At 29.3% G+C, this 19220-nt stretch overlaps 1 protein-coding gene across 4 annotated transcripts in view; it reads left to right on the top strand.

Moving 5' to 3' along the window:
* Nucleotides 1–18562, top strand: part of LOC124427831 — a 181552-nt gene extending 162990 nt beyond the window's left edge. For all 4 annotated transcript variants that reach the window (XM_046971183.1, XM_046971181.1, XM_046971182.1 and 1 more), the window contains exons 6-12: nt 983–1591; nt 1687–2600; nt 5895–6184; nt 10871–11312; nt 15647–15959; nt 17105–17314; nt 17787–18562. In XM_046971183.1, coding sequence (XP_046827139.1) covers nt 983–1591; nt 1687–2600; nt 5895–6184; nt 10871–11312; nt 15647–15959; nt 17105–17314; nt 17787–18425 — 3417 coding nt within the window. In that variant the 3' untranslated portion in view covers nt 18426–18562. The remainder of the gene's footprint in view (nt 1–982; nt 1592–1686; nt 2601–5894; nt 6185–10870; nt 11313–15646; nt 15960–17104; nt 17315–17786) is intronic.
* The last annotated feature ends 658 nt before the right edge of the window (nt 18563–19220 follow it).

Raw genomic sequence — 19220 nt, 5'->3', positions numbered from 1 at the left:
AATATAATATACAATATCTAATAAAATAAAATAAAAAAATAGATAACTATTTTTGAAATGGAAATTTATCCAATAACAATAGAAATTGAAAAGTCGATGAAATGCCTTCAATATTAAAAGAAAATATCAGTATAATAAAAGAGAACAAGAGGTAGAGAAAGAGAGAGAGAGAGAACATATTTTTTACTTTTATTTTCTAATACAAAAAAAAAATATATACACACACATACATGTTATATATAAAATTTCAATACTCTCTCTCTCTCTCTCTCTCTCTCTCTCTCTCTCTCTCTCTCTCTCTCTCTCTCTCTCTCTCTCTCTCCCTCTTATTTTTTTTCTTCTTTTCATATTTATTTTCATCCAATATCAAAGTGGTAGTTCGGTGTATTCTCGAATTTATTCTTCTGTAAAGGCACAACGAACGTCTCTCTACGCCCTCCTCATCCCTTTTCACTCTTCTTTCACCCTTCGCCTTACACGTGACAGAGTTACGAGGCTCATTTTTCGATGTGCCCGTTTCCAAGCGAAGTGTCGCATTGTTCGCCACTCTCATTGCAACGTTTCGCGTTATCGGAGGGAGGAATAATGGAGGGGAATGAGAAAGAAAGGGAAGGACAAACAAGAGAAAAGTGGATAGAAGAAAAATTTTAAGAAAATTACATCGGACTTGTAGACGTTATCCGATATTCTTTCTTTTGTAATACTTCTTAAACCTCTTAACGGAATCAACAAAGAAATTTATATATCCTATATTTGTATATATGTATGATATATACATATATATATTTATCTCAATTCAATTGTAGTATTACTAATACATTATAGGTGCTCTTTATGATTTTGTTATAACAATATTTCTTATATATATATATATATATATATATATATATATATATATATATGTATATATAATATTTTACAAAATAAAAATAATAGATCAACATATCAGAAATTGATCCTGATATTTCGAATTGATTTTCAGTTAAGCGATGGCACCGTATCGGAAGCGCCTAGAAGAGTTGCCGTTGAGGGTGGTCCAGGAAGTGGAAGGACAACACTTTGCTTACGTTTGCTCTATCAATGGGCAATCCAAGCAGAAGGGCCGGCTTTGGCGTTCATCGTACCACTTCGTGAACTTCGTGGGAGTCCACTTTTAAATTATTTGGCCCGAGAACTTCTACCAAGAACAGCAGCCCTTGGAGATGCCGTGGCACAAGTTTGGCGTACGTTACATCTAATGGAAGACCGAGTCTTGTTTATATTGGACGGTTACGACGAGTGTGTAGGAGGAAGGGCGTCTCTTGGTGATGCAGCTGACCTTTTAGAAGGTCGATTATTCCCAGAGGCAAGAATACTCGTTACCTGTTCGCCTATCAACACAGCAACTTTATCACCATTGGTACAAAGAAGAATTCACTTGGCTGGTTTAGAATGGCCTCACGTCGAGAGACTCTGCGTAGCATATTTTATTCACAACAATATGGCAGGGAGAGCTTGCGAATTTTTAGAAGCATTGAACGTTCAACCACAACCCGTCAAACAGTTGGGTCAACATCCGCTTGGTTGGATCATGCTTTGTTGTCTTTACCAGGTACACAGTTGATTTATTTATTATTAATCATATATAATGGACATGTATATATAACACTGTCGTATTGATTTTTACAAAAAATTTTCATTCTACAGGATTCTGGAAGCTTACCAACAGAAACGAGTGCTCTGATGCATGCTGCGGTGAAGTGTATCGTAAAGAGAAGCCTCGAGCCAGCAATACCTTACGAAGAAGAGATTCCAGGACACTGTAGGAAACGTTTGGAAGAGTTCGGCAAGGTATCACTAGCTGCATTAAGGGAAGGAAGGTGTTGCTATACCGAAGCTGAAATAAGAGCACGTGGTGGTGGCATTGAAGTGACCAGGCTAGGTTTTCTCACTAAAGGATTGACCTTTGGTCAAAGACGTAAACCGGATCTCTTCACTCCTATTCACGTTGCCGTGGCCGAGTTCCTTGCAGCTTATTACCTCACCTCGGTCGCTCAATACGCGAACATCCTAAGAAGAGAACTCGAAGGTCTACCTTCTGGTATTATAGGACATCTTGCTGGTCTTTTAGGACCGAAGACTCACCTTATTCTTAATCAGCTTTGCCCATTAGAAGTACCACCTAGATCAGTATTCTCTTTATTAAAAGCAGCTGGTGCATCGGACGGTAACGTTTCAGCTGTTTGTCGATTGGTTGGAGCAGGTTCTGGTTTTGGACCAGCCCCTAATGAAAAACCACCAGCACCTTTGGTACACACTTCACCTTTAGAACTAGAAGGTTGGTCTAAAATACTCCAAAGCTCGGCTTGTACACTCGAGGCCCTCGAATTGGTCTTCCAATTGGAAAGAGGATTCGACACAAGGTATCTCGATGAATTCTTCGATGCATTAGCCACTAACGAGAGTGTCAAACTCGTTAGGATTACCTCACTACTTGGACAAGAATTCCCTGCCGACGAGGCACTAAGACTCGCTGGACATTTAAAGAGTGTACTTGGAAAGAAGAAACTCAATGATTTCGAGCTTGTCATCACTTGCCTTGAAGAATCCGCACATGACAAGTGAGTTTCTTTTTTATTATTATTATCATTATTATTATTATTATTATTACTATTATTTTTATTATTATTATTATTATTATTATTATTATTATATTGATAGTGTTTTAATTTTATATGCGGATTGTAATTATAATATATTATTTGAAGTATGATATAAATTAAAATTATATATTTGCAGTACGTAACAAAATTTGCAATTATATAATTGCAAGGCTCAATAAAAATTGTAATATCTAATTGCATGATACATTAAGAACTGCAATTTGTGTATTGCAAAATATGACAGAGGTTGAAATTATGCAACAAAAATTCCAACTAAATATTGCAAAATACATACAACAATTGCAATATATATATATATATATATATATATATATATATATATAAATTACAATCAGTATATAAAATGTATTATTCATACATTACTAATATCTCTATAATATTTAAATATAATTCAAATAAATTGCAATTGTAATATTTAAATTTCACTTAAATCATATAATACGAGTTATTTTGTTAGAAATTAGATTAATCTATCAACTCTCCCTCTCTCTTCCTCTTCTCTCTCTCTCTCTCTCTTTCTCTCTTCCTCTTTATTTTCCATTCAGTTTAAATCTCGTAATTTCAAATGATACGATCTGACGTGGCAATCTCTCTGTCTCTCTCTCTCTCTTTCTCTTTCTCTCTCTCTCTCCTCCATGATCTCAAGATATAAATCTTACGCTAAAGTTTAATGTTCTCCAAAGTTCCCTTCAGTTCTTCTTCGTCAAAATGCAACGAGTCGTTATATCGAAGTAGACAACGATGCAGCAATAATTTCCGATGGGTAATATCCCAAGTTAAAGATCTAGTTTAATATTTGTTTCCATTGATATGACAAGGGAAATAATTCGTAAATACAATATCTATATGATAATATTATATTTATAGTCAACGTTTGTTTATTATTCTTTGAATGAAATGATTCTACTATAAAATTATTGAGAATGGTATAATAAAAAGGTTCTAATTTGTAATACTTTATTAATTTCTTATAAGAATATAATCTTTATTATTAATTTATATATCAATAGATTAAATCTCAATAACTATAGTTAAATTTAAAAATGAAAATATTATTATAAGTAAATAATATAACTTATTGAAATATACTATTTCTAAATAATTAAATCTCAACAATTGTCGTAAGTTAAAAACTGAAAATAATATAACAAGTAAAAATATTAACGCATGATTTAATTCAGAATATTTTTCATATGAATATGATTAATATGCTATGTATCTCATGACACATACACACACACACACACACACACACAGATATACACACATGCCGAGCAAGTATAACTTCGTCGTCCTACACCATGAAGAATCAGACTCGTTATTACAGTCCAACGAGTTAAAATATTTAAACAATCTCGAAAAAAAGAAAAAAGAAAAACTAAAAAAAGAGTACTTCCAAACTTCGTTATTTGCTGGAGTTTCAAGAGCACAGTTTAATTGTAACTAAAAGCCAAGAGAATGATTGAGAAAAGAAGTTTCTATGGGAATATAAAAAAAAAAAAAAAAAAAAAAAATAATAAAAAAGAAAAAGAAAAGGAATACGAAAAAAAAGACAAGGAAAAAAGAAAAAAGAGGAAAAGAAAAAGAAGAAGTATAACGAGAGTATGAATACGTTTGTTAAATTGTAGAAGCAAAAGTGTTGAATGATGAGAATGATAAGAGATAAAGGATGAGTTCGAAGCAAAAAAAAACAGTAGAAAAAGAAGAAGAAGAAAAGGAAGAAAAGAAAGAAGACAAAAGAAAGAAGAGAAAAAAAGAAAAAGGAGAAGAGAGGAGAAAAGTGAAGAGAGTAGCGAAGAAAAAAGGATAGGAGAGGAAAGGAGAGGATATCTGGGAAGTTGCGATAATGAGCCAACAGATATATCGTGAAGAATCTTCTAAATCGTTGGGGCCCTTTTCAGTAGGTACTCGCCTCGAAGGCAAACGGAAGTCAATAGTTCTATCTCTTTCTCTCTCTCTCTCTCTCTCACACACACACACACACACACTCTCTTTCCCTCTCTCTCTATCTATCTTTCCTCTTTTAGCCTTTACCTTACAGTACCGACTCACCCCTGTGAGTTCCGGAGCCACTTACCGATTCTCTCGGATTTGTGTGAGAAAGAACGAATGAAGGAAGAAAATCAGGAAAGAAGAGGCAACTCTATGTGCCGGAGGTCAAAAAGGGGAGAAGACAAACGAAACGAAATCTTCAAACGAGGACCAAGAAGAACAAGCTGAGAGAAACGATAGGGAAGAATTCGTGACGATGATTAAGGAGAATGAGTGGTGGCTAAAGGTGGAGGATGATAGAATGGAATGAAGCTAGAAAGAATTGTTGGAACTGGAAAAGCTTGAAGAAAGAAGAAGAAGAAGAGATACCGTGGTTAAAGATCAGCCTCTCTCTCTCTCTCTCTCTCTCTCTCTTTTTCTTTCTTAAGATGAAAAACGTCCGACGTGCCTCTTAATTTTCCGCCATCACCGTCAGAAACTAGCATAAAATAAAAGATCTTCTCTCTCCTTCTCTCTTTTTCTTCTCTCTCTCTCTCTCTCTCTCTCTCTCTCTCTTTCTCTTTCTTTCTTTCTTTCTTTCTTTCTTTCTTTCTTTCCTTCCTTATCCTTACGAAGCAGATTTCTTCATTCGCTTTAATCTCTCTGTCACTTCTTATCTATCATCCTGTCTCTCTCAATCTTTTTATCTTTCTCTTACTATGTATATTCATTGTATATTCCTAATTGTTACATGTGTTGTATCGGACAATTAATGAACGGGAAACTCCAATTTGTCTGTTATATTAAATTACACTCTGTTCCCTTTTTTTTTCTCTCTTCCTGTTTTTCCTTTCTGTTTTTCTTTTTTTGCCTTTTACTAGATTAATTAATTAATTAATTTTAAAACTCGTTTACAATATCCCTTTCTCTTTTTCACCGAAAGGAGAAACTTTTATAACGTAAAACCTGTAAAAAAAATTATGAAAAAATGAGAAAAAAGTATTCTTTAATAATTACAATCAATTGAAATTTTATAATTATAATCAATAATGAGTAATATTAAAATGAATCTTAATAAAAAAAAAAAAAAAGAAAAAAAGAAAAAAAGAAAAAAGAAAAAAAGAAAAAAAGAAAATAGAAATAAAAAGGGACAATGTATAAATAAACAGATAATCAAACGAATATAAATGAAAATATTTTTTTTTCTTGTTCGTATTATTTTGTTGATTTTTTTTTCTTTTTCTAACTTTTTAATTACAGATTGGAATGTGTTGTGAACGCTTTGTGTCGTGGCCTAAGTCATGCTTCTAATAGCTTGGCACGTTTGGTTCTCGACATGAATCTATCCGGCGAACAAGTATCACGAATCTGCGAAGCACTTCGTGGCTGCGTTCAAGTACAGGCACTGCACTTGCCCCATTTGGGTTGTGGCTCAGAGGGTCTTGCCTCCGTTGCTGAATTGCTCAAGGAGAGACCCCTCCTTGCTCTTAATCTAGCTGGAAGTTGGGGATCCAAGAACGAAGATCCTTCTAGTTCAGGGATCAGTATGGGTAAAAAATCTCATTGTTTATTCTCCTCAATTCTAATTTCATTCAAATAATCCAATAACTTTATTTATTAACATTGAAAGATAATTGTTTTTTATTATATCCAAAATGATTCAAATAATAATTTTTTTTATAACTATATTGTGCTGATGGTGATATGTTATATATATATACAATACTGTATGTATTAATGTCATCTTTTTTTTTCCTCTTTTTTTTTTAATATCAAAATAGTGATTATTCATTCATAATGATAAAAATTCACTTTTATTGTGAAAAAAAGTATAAATCGTGATAAATCATTTTAACAAAGGATTAAGGTCTTCTACTCAATATATTAGGGAACATCAAATCAATAACGGTTTACTTGAAATTTCGAAGACTTAAATTTCAACATATACATACGTAATGTATTAATATACTGTTGGTGTTAATGTTATTAAATTTTTTTTTTTTTTTTTTTTTTTTTTTTTTTTTTTTTTTAATAATATCAGACACATGAGAATGTAATGATGAAAACTGAATTTAACTATGACATAAAAACAATAACCAGGATATTAATAATGATCCTAACAAGGGTTTATATCTGTTACTCAACATATTAGAAATGTTAACTCAATAACCATCAACTTGGAATTAGAGAAATTTAGATTTGAAATTACCTAGAGTACCGATGACACCAGTTTAAATCTGATGTATATATATATAATACACAGATATATATATATATAGTGTATAGAAACTCCCCGTTGGCGTTTTACTTGCTAACGGACACTTAGAGAGACAACTTGAAAGTTTAACCCTTTTGAACTTTAAGCTATGGATAGTAGTAATAGTGGTATGATAGTAGTGGTGGTAATGAAGCTGGTGTCGGTGTTGATACTGATGCTTTTGTACTGATGGTGGTAGTGGTGGTAGAACCATTTGCTTCTAGCTTCGAAGCAAATTTTGATCGTGAAACACCAATGAGAAAAGTGCTTCTAGATACGAACGAAAATAATCCAAAGGAAATTATAATCTTGAGAAAAGCGTTGAATAAGTTTTCTCTCTTCCTTTCAGAACGTTCTCAACGTGTTATATGAGAACTTGGTTCTCTCTTTCTCTTTCTCTTTCTCTTTCTCTCTCTCTCGCTTTCTTTTAGAGTTTCAAACGATCGGAAAAGTAATTAACGAATGAAAATTATTATTAAATTATCGTTATACATAGATATATAGTCCTACTTTTATTATCATAGAACATAATGGTCTATCTTATTTTAGATAGAACGAATAGAAAGAAAAAAAATAAATCGGCAAAATAATTTCTATTGGAAGTATAATTAGGTTCGTTTGTAAATTTCTACTTTCTTTTTAGTTTCTTCCATTCTCAAAAATTTTTAATATCAAGTAAGTTCCATAAACATTGTATTATTTGTCTTTACAAATACCTTTTACATGTATACAAGATGAATGAGTATATTTAAAAAAAAATTTATTTACAATTTCTTAATATATTTCTGTATTATTGTCGATAACATAATCATTGATTTTTATCAATATTATTATCAAAATCTATTAGTAAACATAATTACATATTAAATAAACATAATTGTTTACAAATATTTTCTACGTACGTACGTAAGCACTATAATTGAGAGATGTTTGAAAATATGTTAAAAAAGAAAAGAAAAAAAAAAAGAAAAGAAAGAAAGAAAACGAAAAAATGATTTATAATTTTATATAACAAATCACTAAATAACTTATCACCCTTACGATTGTTATGATCGTGCAACTGATACGATTTCCCGAATAGGGAAGAAATAGAGAGGCCATTAGATGAAATTGAAATATCAAAATTCTCCATTTCTCGACAATTCAATATGTAACAGAATTCCTTTGGTAATAAATATGAGTATTTTGTAGGAGTAGGTTCCTCTCTTAAGGGACGTGAGAACCGCGACGCGAATCGATTCGCACTGCTAGGAATTCGTTTAATATAGCACGTTGAGAAACAAAACGAAAGAGAGACTTATTTCGAAAAGGGAAAGAAAAAGAGAAGGGAGGAAGGGAAAGAGTGTGTAAGAGAGAAAGAGAGAGAGAGAGAGAGAGATCGATAAACAGAGCGCAGGTTCACGTCCAACATAATTTCCGCTTGCGAATAAGCTATTAATCATCTTTCAGAGAAATACTGCCCTTTCTCTCTCTCTCTCTCTCTCTCTCTCTCTCTCTCTCTCTCTCTCTCTCTCTCTCTCTCTCTCTCTCACTTACTCTCTGTCTGTCTCTTTCCATTAGTTTCTCTCTTCGTTAGATCCGGCAAAACTTATTTCTCTTCTCTTTCTTTCTTCATCATTTTCTCTCTCTCACTCTCTCTCTCTCTCTTCATTGCTCTGTCATTGTCTCTGTCTCTGTTTCTCTTTATATATCTCTCAAGTTATCTGCAAGCTCATCAGTTTAGACAAATGGGAGTTTGTTCTAACAATTGATGTCATCCGTGATCTTAACATTAACAAATATATGTATAATAAGTATTAAGTACGTATATACTTATGTGTAAGTATGTAAGACGATGTACTTGACGTTGTTATTACTTGATATTCAATAAAAGTATAAAAAGAAATTTATTAGAGAAAGAGAGAGAGAGAGAGAGAGAGAGAGAGAAAGAGAAAGAAGAAAATATAAAGATTTTTCTTGATCTTCTCAAATACATAATTAAAATCAAGTGGAAATAAGAAATTGTATCATATTTGAGTAGACATTATTCTATTATACTAATGGGGAAAAAAATTTCAAAAAGATTTGTTAATATAACAAGCGATTTAAATAATAATCTTCAATTACATTTAACAAGGACAAAATAATTTATATTGTTTTCAAATCATTAAGATACACTTGTACGTATATAATCTATTTAATCATAATAATCGACAATTTAAAAATTTATATCGTTCGAGTATACAATTGAAAATAATTATTTTATCATATACATTTAATTTATATATGTATTATAAATTTAGTAATACATTCACATTATTATTATTATTATTATTACATACGCGAATAATTGATAACTTTAATATTGTCAATATTTAATGGTAATTACTATTATCATTGCTAAATTTATGATAAAATCTTTGACTAGTGACTAATAGTGGCGTTGAAAATTATGTGTTAAAAAAAAAAAAAAGAAAAAAAGAAAAAAGAAAGAAGGAAAAAAAAGAGAAAAAAAAACTCGGTAATAACATTAATATTTGATAGAAAACTTTACCATAACGTTCACGTACGATACTAGACGTATAATTTACTCACTTGAACCATTTTCCTTTGGGATCTTTGTCGTTAATTAATCGAGTCAACTCGGACAACTCGGATGAAAGGGCAACGGTTCATATCGCTGAGAGTTTAAATCGTTTCACCACTCTCGATGCACTTTCTATCAAGCGACGAAGGTACTTTCTTTGTACTCGTCAAGCCATCTTTTTTTTTCTACGCTTTATTACTTTCCTGCCTTACGCTCCATTAACAAATATGAAACGTAAATTGGACGACCAAGCGTAAACGTTTTGTATTCCCTTCATCAAAGAGAAAAAGAGGGAAAGAGAGTAAGAGAGAGAGAAAGGAAGAAAGAGAGAGATAAAGAAACAAAAGGGATTGTTTTCTCTCTCTCTCTCTCTCTCTCTCTCTCTATCTATCTATCTATCTATCTATATATTTCTATCTATCTCTATCTCTATCTCTGCTTCTATCTCCTATCTTTTTCTTTCCATCTCAGAAAAATGGGTCAATGTTCATCTGAATTTATCGAAACGCCTCAGAGTCGTAATATAAATTATATTCACCCTCGTCTTAAATCTCTTGGTAAACTTAGCCCGTGGGAAAATTCTAAGAGCATAAAAATTTCCCGTTCTTCTATAATAATATTCACGTTCTGCCAACGCTAATAAAAGTTAAAACTCATTATTCTGTCTCGAAAAGTTTACCAAAGGAGAACTTTTCTTAAGCCACGACAAGAGAATTGAATTATTTGATATATTTAAACTATAATATATTCGCAAAATCAATATTGTATAATTGTTAAATAATACAGTATAATTTTTATTATTATTATTATTATTATTATTATTATTATTATTATTATTTCGAATTAATAAAATTGTTAATCATTTTTTGTTTCTTTTAAGTATAAATAATAAGTATTAACTTGTAACATGTTCATATGTCATAGTTCTTATGAACTTCAATTTTAATATTTTCTCTGTTCAATGAACGAAATAAGTGACGTCAAATTTTTCCGAATTATATAAATATTTTGTTTTTTTTTTTTTTCAAAATTAACAATATCTATTGTTATCACGATGACATGAAATTCCTCAGAATTAATTTAACAATTTTTATCACAATTAATAATAATAATAATAATTATAATAATAATTATTATTATTATTATATATACACTTCTCTTATCAGTATAACTATTCGTTTCGTGATGATATCAATTAGTTCGAATTTAATTCAATAAATTTGTATATCACGCTAATGTACTATATTGATCAATAATCATTCATTTCTCATATCATGTAATTTAAAAAAAAAAAAATTAATATAACATTAATGAAACATTTTATCTTTTACAACTATTTAAAAAAGAAAACATATTTAATATGTTCAACTAATTTGGAGATATGTATTTGATCTTTTTTTTTTTTTTTTTAAGGTTCAGGTTCCGGATCTGGTAGTAGTGGATACGCCTCAAGTATCCTCGGCACACTTCCCTTAAATCGTTGCTACTCTTCTTTACCGCGCGGTGCTTTGGCAGCTTATGGAAGTTTAACCAGGCCAGCAACCTTACCAAGATTACCTTTTGGATTGGGTCTCGGCCTTGGTCTTAGTCCAACGATCGCTCATGGACATGGACATGGTACTGGTAGTACTACTGGACATACCAGTTCTACTACTACTGCTTCTACTTCAACAGGAAACGAAAATGGCACTGCTACCGGAAACGGACCTTTGCCACAAAATGATAGTAACGGCAGTAGCAAGCGAAATAGTGACAGTGTACTTTGTCATCGACCACCTCTTATGCATCCATTACCAACCTGTGACATCAGCAGTCACCAGGGTACCGGATTTCATGAGATCTTCAATGCTATTAGGTAAATATATTTATGATTGTTTGAATTTATTATTTTTACTTTTTGATAATAAAATTGACTTGTTATTAGAGATTATTTGCTTTAATAAAAGATTCAAATGTGACATTTTATTTGATTTAATTGACAAACGATCAAAAAACATCATTTATTATTTTAATGTTATTCCTCTCTTTGTCTAGATAACGTTAGATTAGAATTATAACATAACATGTTATTTTTGTTTAAGTTATACCTATCAAAAAGACCACCTAATCATCTTAGAGTTCTTGTTAATCGTTACTTAATGAAGAGAGAAAGGATACCTTAATGAAATTTACTGTTTGATCATAGTTTTTTTTATAGTATCTTGACCAGAGGAAGTATCTTCATAATACTATTCAATTAAAAATTTCATTAACAAATTATCGGCTGATGCAAATAGAATATGTAATCTATAAAATAGAACCATAATTTCTTTATAATTTTTTCCTCGATAAAATAGAATATTAGCCTTAATAAATTCTTTCCTTTTTACAAATAAGTACAATCAAGGCCGACTTGATAAAGATCGAGAAAATGTGAAGAAACGATTCTCCTCTTTAGCATAATCGTGGAATATTATGCGATTCAATTCACTTTCAGTTCACATTTGCGTGGTAGACTTCTCTGTCATTGCGTTTCCATAATTCGCGTAATTCTGAATATTGTATGATCGGGGACATAATAATATATATATATATATATATATATATATGGTGGAATAATCAGCATATATAATTTACAATTAGTAAAGCCTAAATGATTATGCATTTAATATATGTACGATAGCTTTTTTAATGTATATATACAATGGAAATGTAAAATTTTTTATTAATGACTATAATTTAGGAAAATTTTATTAGATCTTTCTTAAATCCGTTAAAATGTTTATTATTTATAATATATTATTGTTATTTTATGCGTTAAAATCAATTAACGAGTAACGTTAAAATATCAATAGTTAAATGTCAATAATTCTTTTCTAATTTTTTAAAGATATCAAAAATAATGAAAGTAGAGAGATTTATTAAATAATATAATTCTATGTATAATGTCGAACGAAGCGAAAAAGCTAAGGGAAAAATATATGTATAGTATGATATAGTTCCATCGTAAAAAAATCCACACCCTTTCGAGTAACAATATCTGAACAATAAAATCACCCCTATATTTCTCAACTTTCATTATCCAACAGTTTTTTGATTTCTCGCTTTTTTTTACGAGAATCGAGATCTTTATGAAAAAAAACCGCAATTTTACGACGACTATTTGACAGATAACGTCTTTCCTTCGATCCTTAAGGATCTTTTCGAAAAAAAAAAATTACTTTCTAATACATCAGTAGTTCACAAATCTATAGTTCAATCTATCTATCTATCCATTTCTCTTTCTGTCTTATAATTATACGAGTAATGATTTTAGATCAATGAGATATATGTACTAATACCAACGTGACTAATTTTGTATAGCTAATTTTGTATATTCGTCCTTCTTTTCCCATTATTATTCTATTCTCAAAACTGTAAAGATCTCAGAAATCTTTGATTATACGAAAATTTTCGTCATGGAATTTTTACCTGATCTCTAATTTATTAATTAAAAGTTTTATCTATTGAAGGACAATATGATGTCATTTGGATTTTCGCGAAGTCTTTTCTAACAATTTTAATTTACGCACTTTTATTATTCCAAATTTTAATCGAGTTATAATTAGTTCATAAAAAAAAAAATATATATATATATATATCGTCGATCATTCCAATTTCCCATTTTTTATTTTTTATTTTCTATTTTTGGTTTTTGTTTTATCTATTCCAATTTGATCGAACAAATGTTTGAGAATAGTAAGTGATAGTATTTCGTAATTAAATTCAATCGATGACAATTAATTTTTAATTAGCTTCGTAAACTTTGAAAAAACAAAAAAGAAACAAAGAATTACGTAAAGATATGAGAAGGATTTTTTCAACAAATAAATTTGATCGATTTTATTATTTTGCTTTACTTATTTCACAAAAAAAAAAGGAAAAAGAATAGAAATAATTTGCAACAAGTAATAAAAAGTAATTTAAAAACTACAAGATAAATTTTTGAATGAAAAGAGAATATTTATAACATAGTGATCATCTTAACTTCAATATCATTAAGAATATAAAACTAAATTATACCCACACACATATACAGTAAAATTTTTATTCATGACCAGTAGTATAATAATTATATTTAAACAGATATTCTTTATGTTTTTCATTAAAAATTTTCGAAAAAAAATTAGCTTGATATATTAATATATATATATATATATATATATATATATATATATATATATATATATATATATATATATATAAATACATGGACACACATTATTTTTAATTGCAGCCACGTATTAATTGAAATCAATTAATTTTATTCTCATGTGAAAATATGAAAATTAAAATTTTACTATCTTTGGAAAAAAACGATAAATAAATATTCATTAATAAGAACCAATTCATTTTAGGATATTAAAAAGTAGTCGTTTTCGAATTGATTGAAATAAATTTCAAAAAAAATTTTTTTTATCGAGCATTTGACCGTCAAACGAATCTCAAACATGACTCATTCATAATTACAAATCGTATGATATGTTTTTAATTAAAAACGAGCACCAGCTGGCCTGGATCGTTTTACTTCCCATTTTTCTTCTTCTTTCTCCCTTTTTTCCCAGGCCTATTCACTTTTGTCTGTACCAATGAGAATAAATTGAATCTTTCAGGGAAAAGAAAAGAAGGAAAAAAAAAAAGAAAAAAAAATAAAAAAAGGAAAAGAATGTTCACAGCGTTATTTCAACCTGGTGGCTTTACGCGTGCTTTACATTCCACGCGTTCACGTCTTTCATTAATTTTCTCCTTAACCTTTTCCCTCTCTGTCTCTCTCGTTCTCATTTTATCATTTTTATTATCAATGATACCTATATCGATAGCATGCATCTAAAATATATTCTATTTTTTGCCAAAGCATTTTTTATATGTAATATTTCATATATATAAATTTAATTATGATTATTATTGTTTATTAAGAGTTGAATATGAAGTATTATAAAATATGCAATAAATACCCAATTACTTCTATTTTATCTCTTTTCTTTATACATACATATATATATGTATATATATATATGGAATAGGAATGGCGTCTGTGTGTGTGTGTGTGAAATATTTTTTGTATTAAATCGTTATACAAGAAGTTGATTAAATCAAATTTTACATATAGCTTATTTACAGTTAAAAAAAAAAAATATGCTGATTTAAATATTAAATTGATCGTCGTATAAAATATTTCGGAACAATTAACGTGAAAAGAGATTTATTATTTATAATTTCGATCAGACGAAAGCAATCACTTAATTATAAATTGTTTGATATTAAACATTAATTATGTTATGCTCTATAAAGATATTTAATATTAATGCTTCATATTAAACATTAATCATATTTTATACATATATATATTCTATCTGAAAAACATGTAATATTAAATATTATTAAAATGATAAATGTAAATCAATTAAAGAAAGTTCACTTTTTTTCATACATACTCCATAACAAATTGTATATAAAATGCAAATAAAAATTATTAATAAATATAAGATGTCATGGATGTCTGTCTAGATACTCTAAAAAAAAAAAAAAAAAAAAAAAAAGGTGATTTATTTCATTGTATAGATCATGGCAATACGCTATTTATGATATTAGTTCACACGGTAAATCACAATGATAGGGGAAACGAGATGCTTCTCATTCGATTTTTACAGCCGATTGGTGTTAATAAGATAAACGATTATACGGATCATTGATCGTGACTAAGCTTAACTGGAAGATATCAAAAGCTACGTTAACTTTTATCGATTATATTCGATAATATTTGATCTAATTAACGTGACAAAAAATATTACTAATTATATTTTAACTTTCTCTTTATCACAAATAATAACATATTCTAATCTTCAACTTTAACGATGATTTAAAGTTGAAGAAGTTTTAAATTAAAATGATTTTATATTTAACAATCAATGATAACAATTATGATAATATTTATAATAAATTGTCTAATAATTTCATATACACATATATATATATATATATATATATATATATATATATATATATATATATATATATATATATTAATTAAATCCAATTGTCAAAATGTATCATTTATTGCATAAATTGCAATAAATCTAATAGCTATTGGTAAAAAAAAAAAACAAAAAAAGAAAAAAGAAAAGAAAAAATACGTTTACTAATCAGAAAAATAATTCATTTTGTTTACAGAGAGCCAAGCTGTAAGCTGAGATCATTGAACGTGTCAAAGTGTCTTTTGGGTGGTTTGGATGCTGGCTGTTTAGGAGAAACGATAAGAAAAGCACGATACTTAGATGCTCTTAGAGCGGCCGGTGCTTCGAAACCAGCTGATGTGATGCCTCTAGTCCTGGCCTTGACAGAGGCACCTTGTCTTCAACTTCTTGATCTAGCAAGTCCAAGACTAGCCCTTGATGATCATCCATCTAGACTTCTCTGCCAAGCACTGGCTAGGAATACAACTTTAAAACTTCTCAGTCTTGAGGGTTGGACCTTCAGAATAGAAGTAAGATTGTTTTGCTAATCAAAATTATTATATTTTGTTTTTATCGTGTATATAAAATTAATCAATAAAGTGTTTGTTCAATTGGATATGCAAGATATACCGATAATATAGAACTCACTCAATTTTATATATAAATTTTGATCTTTTCGACAATATTATAGATTCTTTTGTCTTTTGAATAATTTTTTTTTCTTTTTCTTTTTTTTTCTAAAAAAATATATTTTATTACAATGCTAGAAAATAATCCATTATCGACATATTATACTTTATTAATTAATTTTTATTCATGACAAAGGCAAAGAGAATGAAAAATCTAATTTACTTAATTTTTATTCTTAATGAAGAAAAAACATCAAAGCGATTCGTTAATTAACCTGAAGAATGATCAAATTTAAAGGAAGAAAATACGAAGATCAACGAAAAGGAAGTTCAAAGATGTGTCTTTGAAAAAGTCGTTAAAAAGTTAGATGATTAAGTAAATTTATAGTTTCTATCGATAGCACTACTTGCTACTTGAGTTCTAAACTTTCTTCAAAAGGTTGGAAGAAATTTTAGAGAAGTTAAGTTCGTTAGACGTTTCAAGTGCGCATTCTTAACGTCCCACATGGATTTACCTTTGCTTTTAGCATCAATTTTTAACGAGTTCGAAAGCCATTGATTTTCTATCGATTATTGTATAAAAAAGAAATTAAATTATACTTTAAATGATCCAAGCAAAACAAATACAAAACAAATTGTTCGTTTATTATTATTATTATTATAATTTTTTTTTTTTTAATAATATCATATAATATAAAATAATGAAATAATATTAATAATAATATTACTAACGAATATTATTTTTAATTTGACTGTGATTATTACTTTTTTTTTTTTTTTTTTCATATATATTTTTTAACATGATTCATTTATGATTTCAAACGTTTTAATTTGTTATATGAAATAAATAAATAAAAAAAAAAAAAAAAAAGAAAAAAGAAACAATTATGAGAAGTATCTCTTTGTATGCTCGAGATATCACCAGAGATGAGAAATCTCGTAGGGATGAGAATTCTCGTTTAAACGAATGAGATCTACATATATATATATGTATATATGTATATATGTATATATGTATGTATGTATGTATATATTTCTGCATATAGGAATCCGAAACTCTAGCGGTATTCTCAGAGTTACTGAGGTATACGAACGTGAGGGAATTGAGTCTATGTAATGCTCGTCTCCACCTGGCAGTCCACGAAGGTCCTCTTGCGAGATTAGGACGTCGTGACGATGCTGGTGCCGAGTTACTACGAGCTGCACCTCCTCCAGCTTGTCCTGCTATCGTCTTTCTCAGATTGGCTGGATTCCAGGTTGGCTTTTAATAATAATTAATTTCATAGAGATAAAAGAGATTCTATTGATCTATAAAGTCCAACATTTATTTATCTTATGTCAATGTTTATTTGCAAATATTCGAGATAGATATTAATAATATATAATAATATAATAAATAAGAGAAAAATATATTATATCGAAAACAAAACAAAAAAAGATGATGATATTTATATGATGACAAGATTTATTTGAATTATAATTATAATCTTGTTAATAAATAATATCAAGATAAAATCTATGATAAAAATTTTTGTATTAAAAAAATTTGTATATATCGGATATGTGCAAGTCCTATGGTAATAGAATTATAATTATATTAGATAATACTTAATTAATAATTAAGATAAAGATAAGAAAAACGGTTTTGAACGGAAAAATTTTTATAACAAGATTATTTTTAATTATTACGTTATAAACTTCAATATATGACATTAATTCTGATTTTAGGTGACGGTAAACGATCGGCTGGCATTACGCGGACCTCTACTACTTCCATTCTTAGCAGGCTTCACCGGTTTAAGCGAATTAGATTTATCGTTAGACAAATCAGCCATAGGAGGTAGCAGTGGATCTTTATTATTTATTGACGACAAAATACTCCAACAATTTTTTGCTTGTCTCTCTTCACACTTTCGCAATTTACAATCACTAAGAATCAGTTTTTGGCGTATCAGTTTAGAGGACAGTGAGAAAACGATGCGTCAAATAACAAAGCATTTAAAAATTTGTAATTTGAGTTTTCTTAAAATGAATGGCTTAATTGTCACCGACAGCGCCAAAAAAACACAAATGGAACATGTTTTTCTTCAAACGATTATTATGAATCTTCAATATCTTACTTGGCTTTGTTTAGATGGTATCGAATTAACAGAGAAACAAGCATCGAGTATTGGTAAATGTACGAGAGATCGTTATACAGGCAACTGTTTTGAGATTAGTGCTAAGGATGTTAACGTAAGATCAGTCAAAGCTTTGGTAGCAGCGATTGAAGAAGGTGGTAGAGCTGAGGTAGTCTATACCGGTGGTTCTAATTGTCGATTAAAAATTACTATGTTACAGAAGAGCGGTAAAAGCAAGAAAAAATGAATCCAATAAATGAAAAGGAACAAGAGTCAGAACTGAAAGCAAAAAAAAAAAAAAGAGAAAGAAAGAAAAAATAATAAATACCAGGTTGAATCCTGTCAAAGTAGAATGTTCCTAGCAAGGCATATTAAAGAAAGAAAGCTACTATTATTAGAATAGGAGAAAATAAAAAGTGAGTTGAGGAATAAGAAAAGAGATACGTATATTGATTTTTAGGTTTTTTTTTTTTTTTCAAGAGTACAGCCTTTTTTTAGCAAACAACTTTGTTTAGATTTTCATTTGTAAAGATGGATAATACACAGGAGATAAAAATTGGGACCAGGATCTCCCAGTCCTCTGTAGAACAAATGCTTATAAATTACAACGTTGATAATGATAATGATGATGATGATGATGACGATAATAATGATGATGATGATGATGATGATGATGGTAGATGATGATGGTAGATGATGATGATGATCATGATGATGATGGTAGATGATGATGGTAGATGATGATGATGATCATGATGATAATGATAATGATAATGATGATGATGATGATGAGGATGATAATGATATGTCAAAGTTTGGATTAGAATAGAAAAAAGGGAATGACTTAGATTCGCTACTAGCTTTGCTCTTAGTCCTTTAACAGTATTCATTTCCTTGAATTATTCAAAGATATTACTATTATGGACTAATTATTTGATAAATAAAAATATAAATAAAATAGACTTTGTCGAGAAAAGAAAGAAAGGAACATTTGAACTCGAAGGCTTTCATTAATCATCAAGATGAAATTTTCTTTTTGCTG

This window comes from Vespa crabro, chromosome 11, assembly GCF_910589235.1.
Source record: "Vespa crabro chromosome 11, iyVesCrab1.2, whole genome shotgun sequence".
Taxonomy (NCBI): Eukaryota; Metazoa; Arthropoda; class Insecta; order Hymenoptera; family Vespidae; genus Vespa; species Vespa crabro.
Note: the sequence above shows the minus strand (reverse complement) of the source record. Positions and strands in the feature narration are given on the sequence as shown.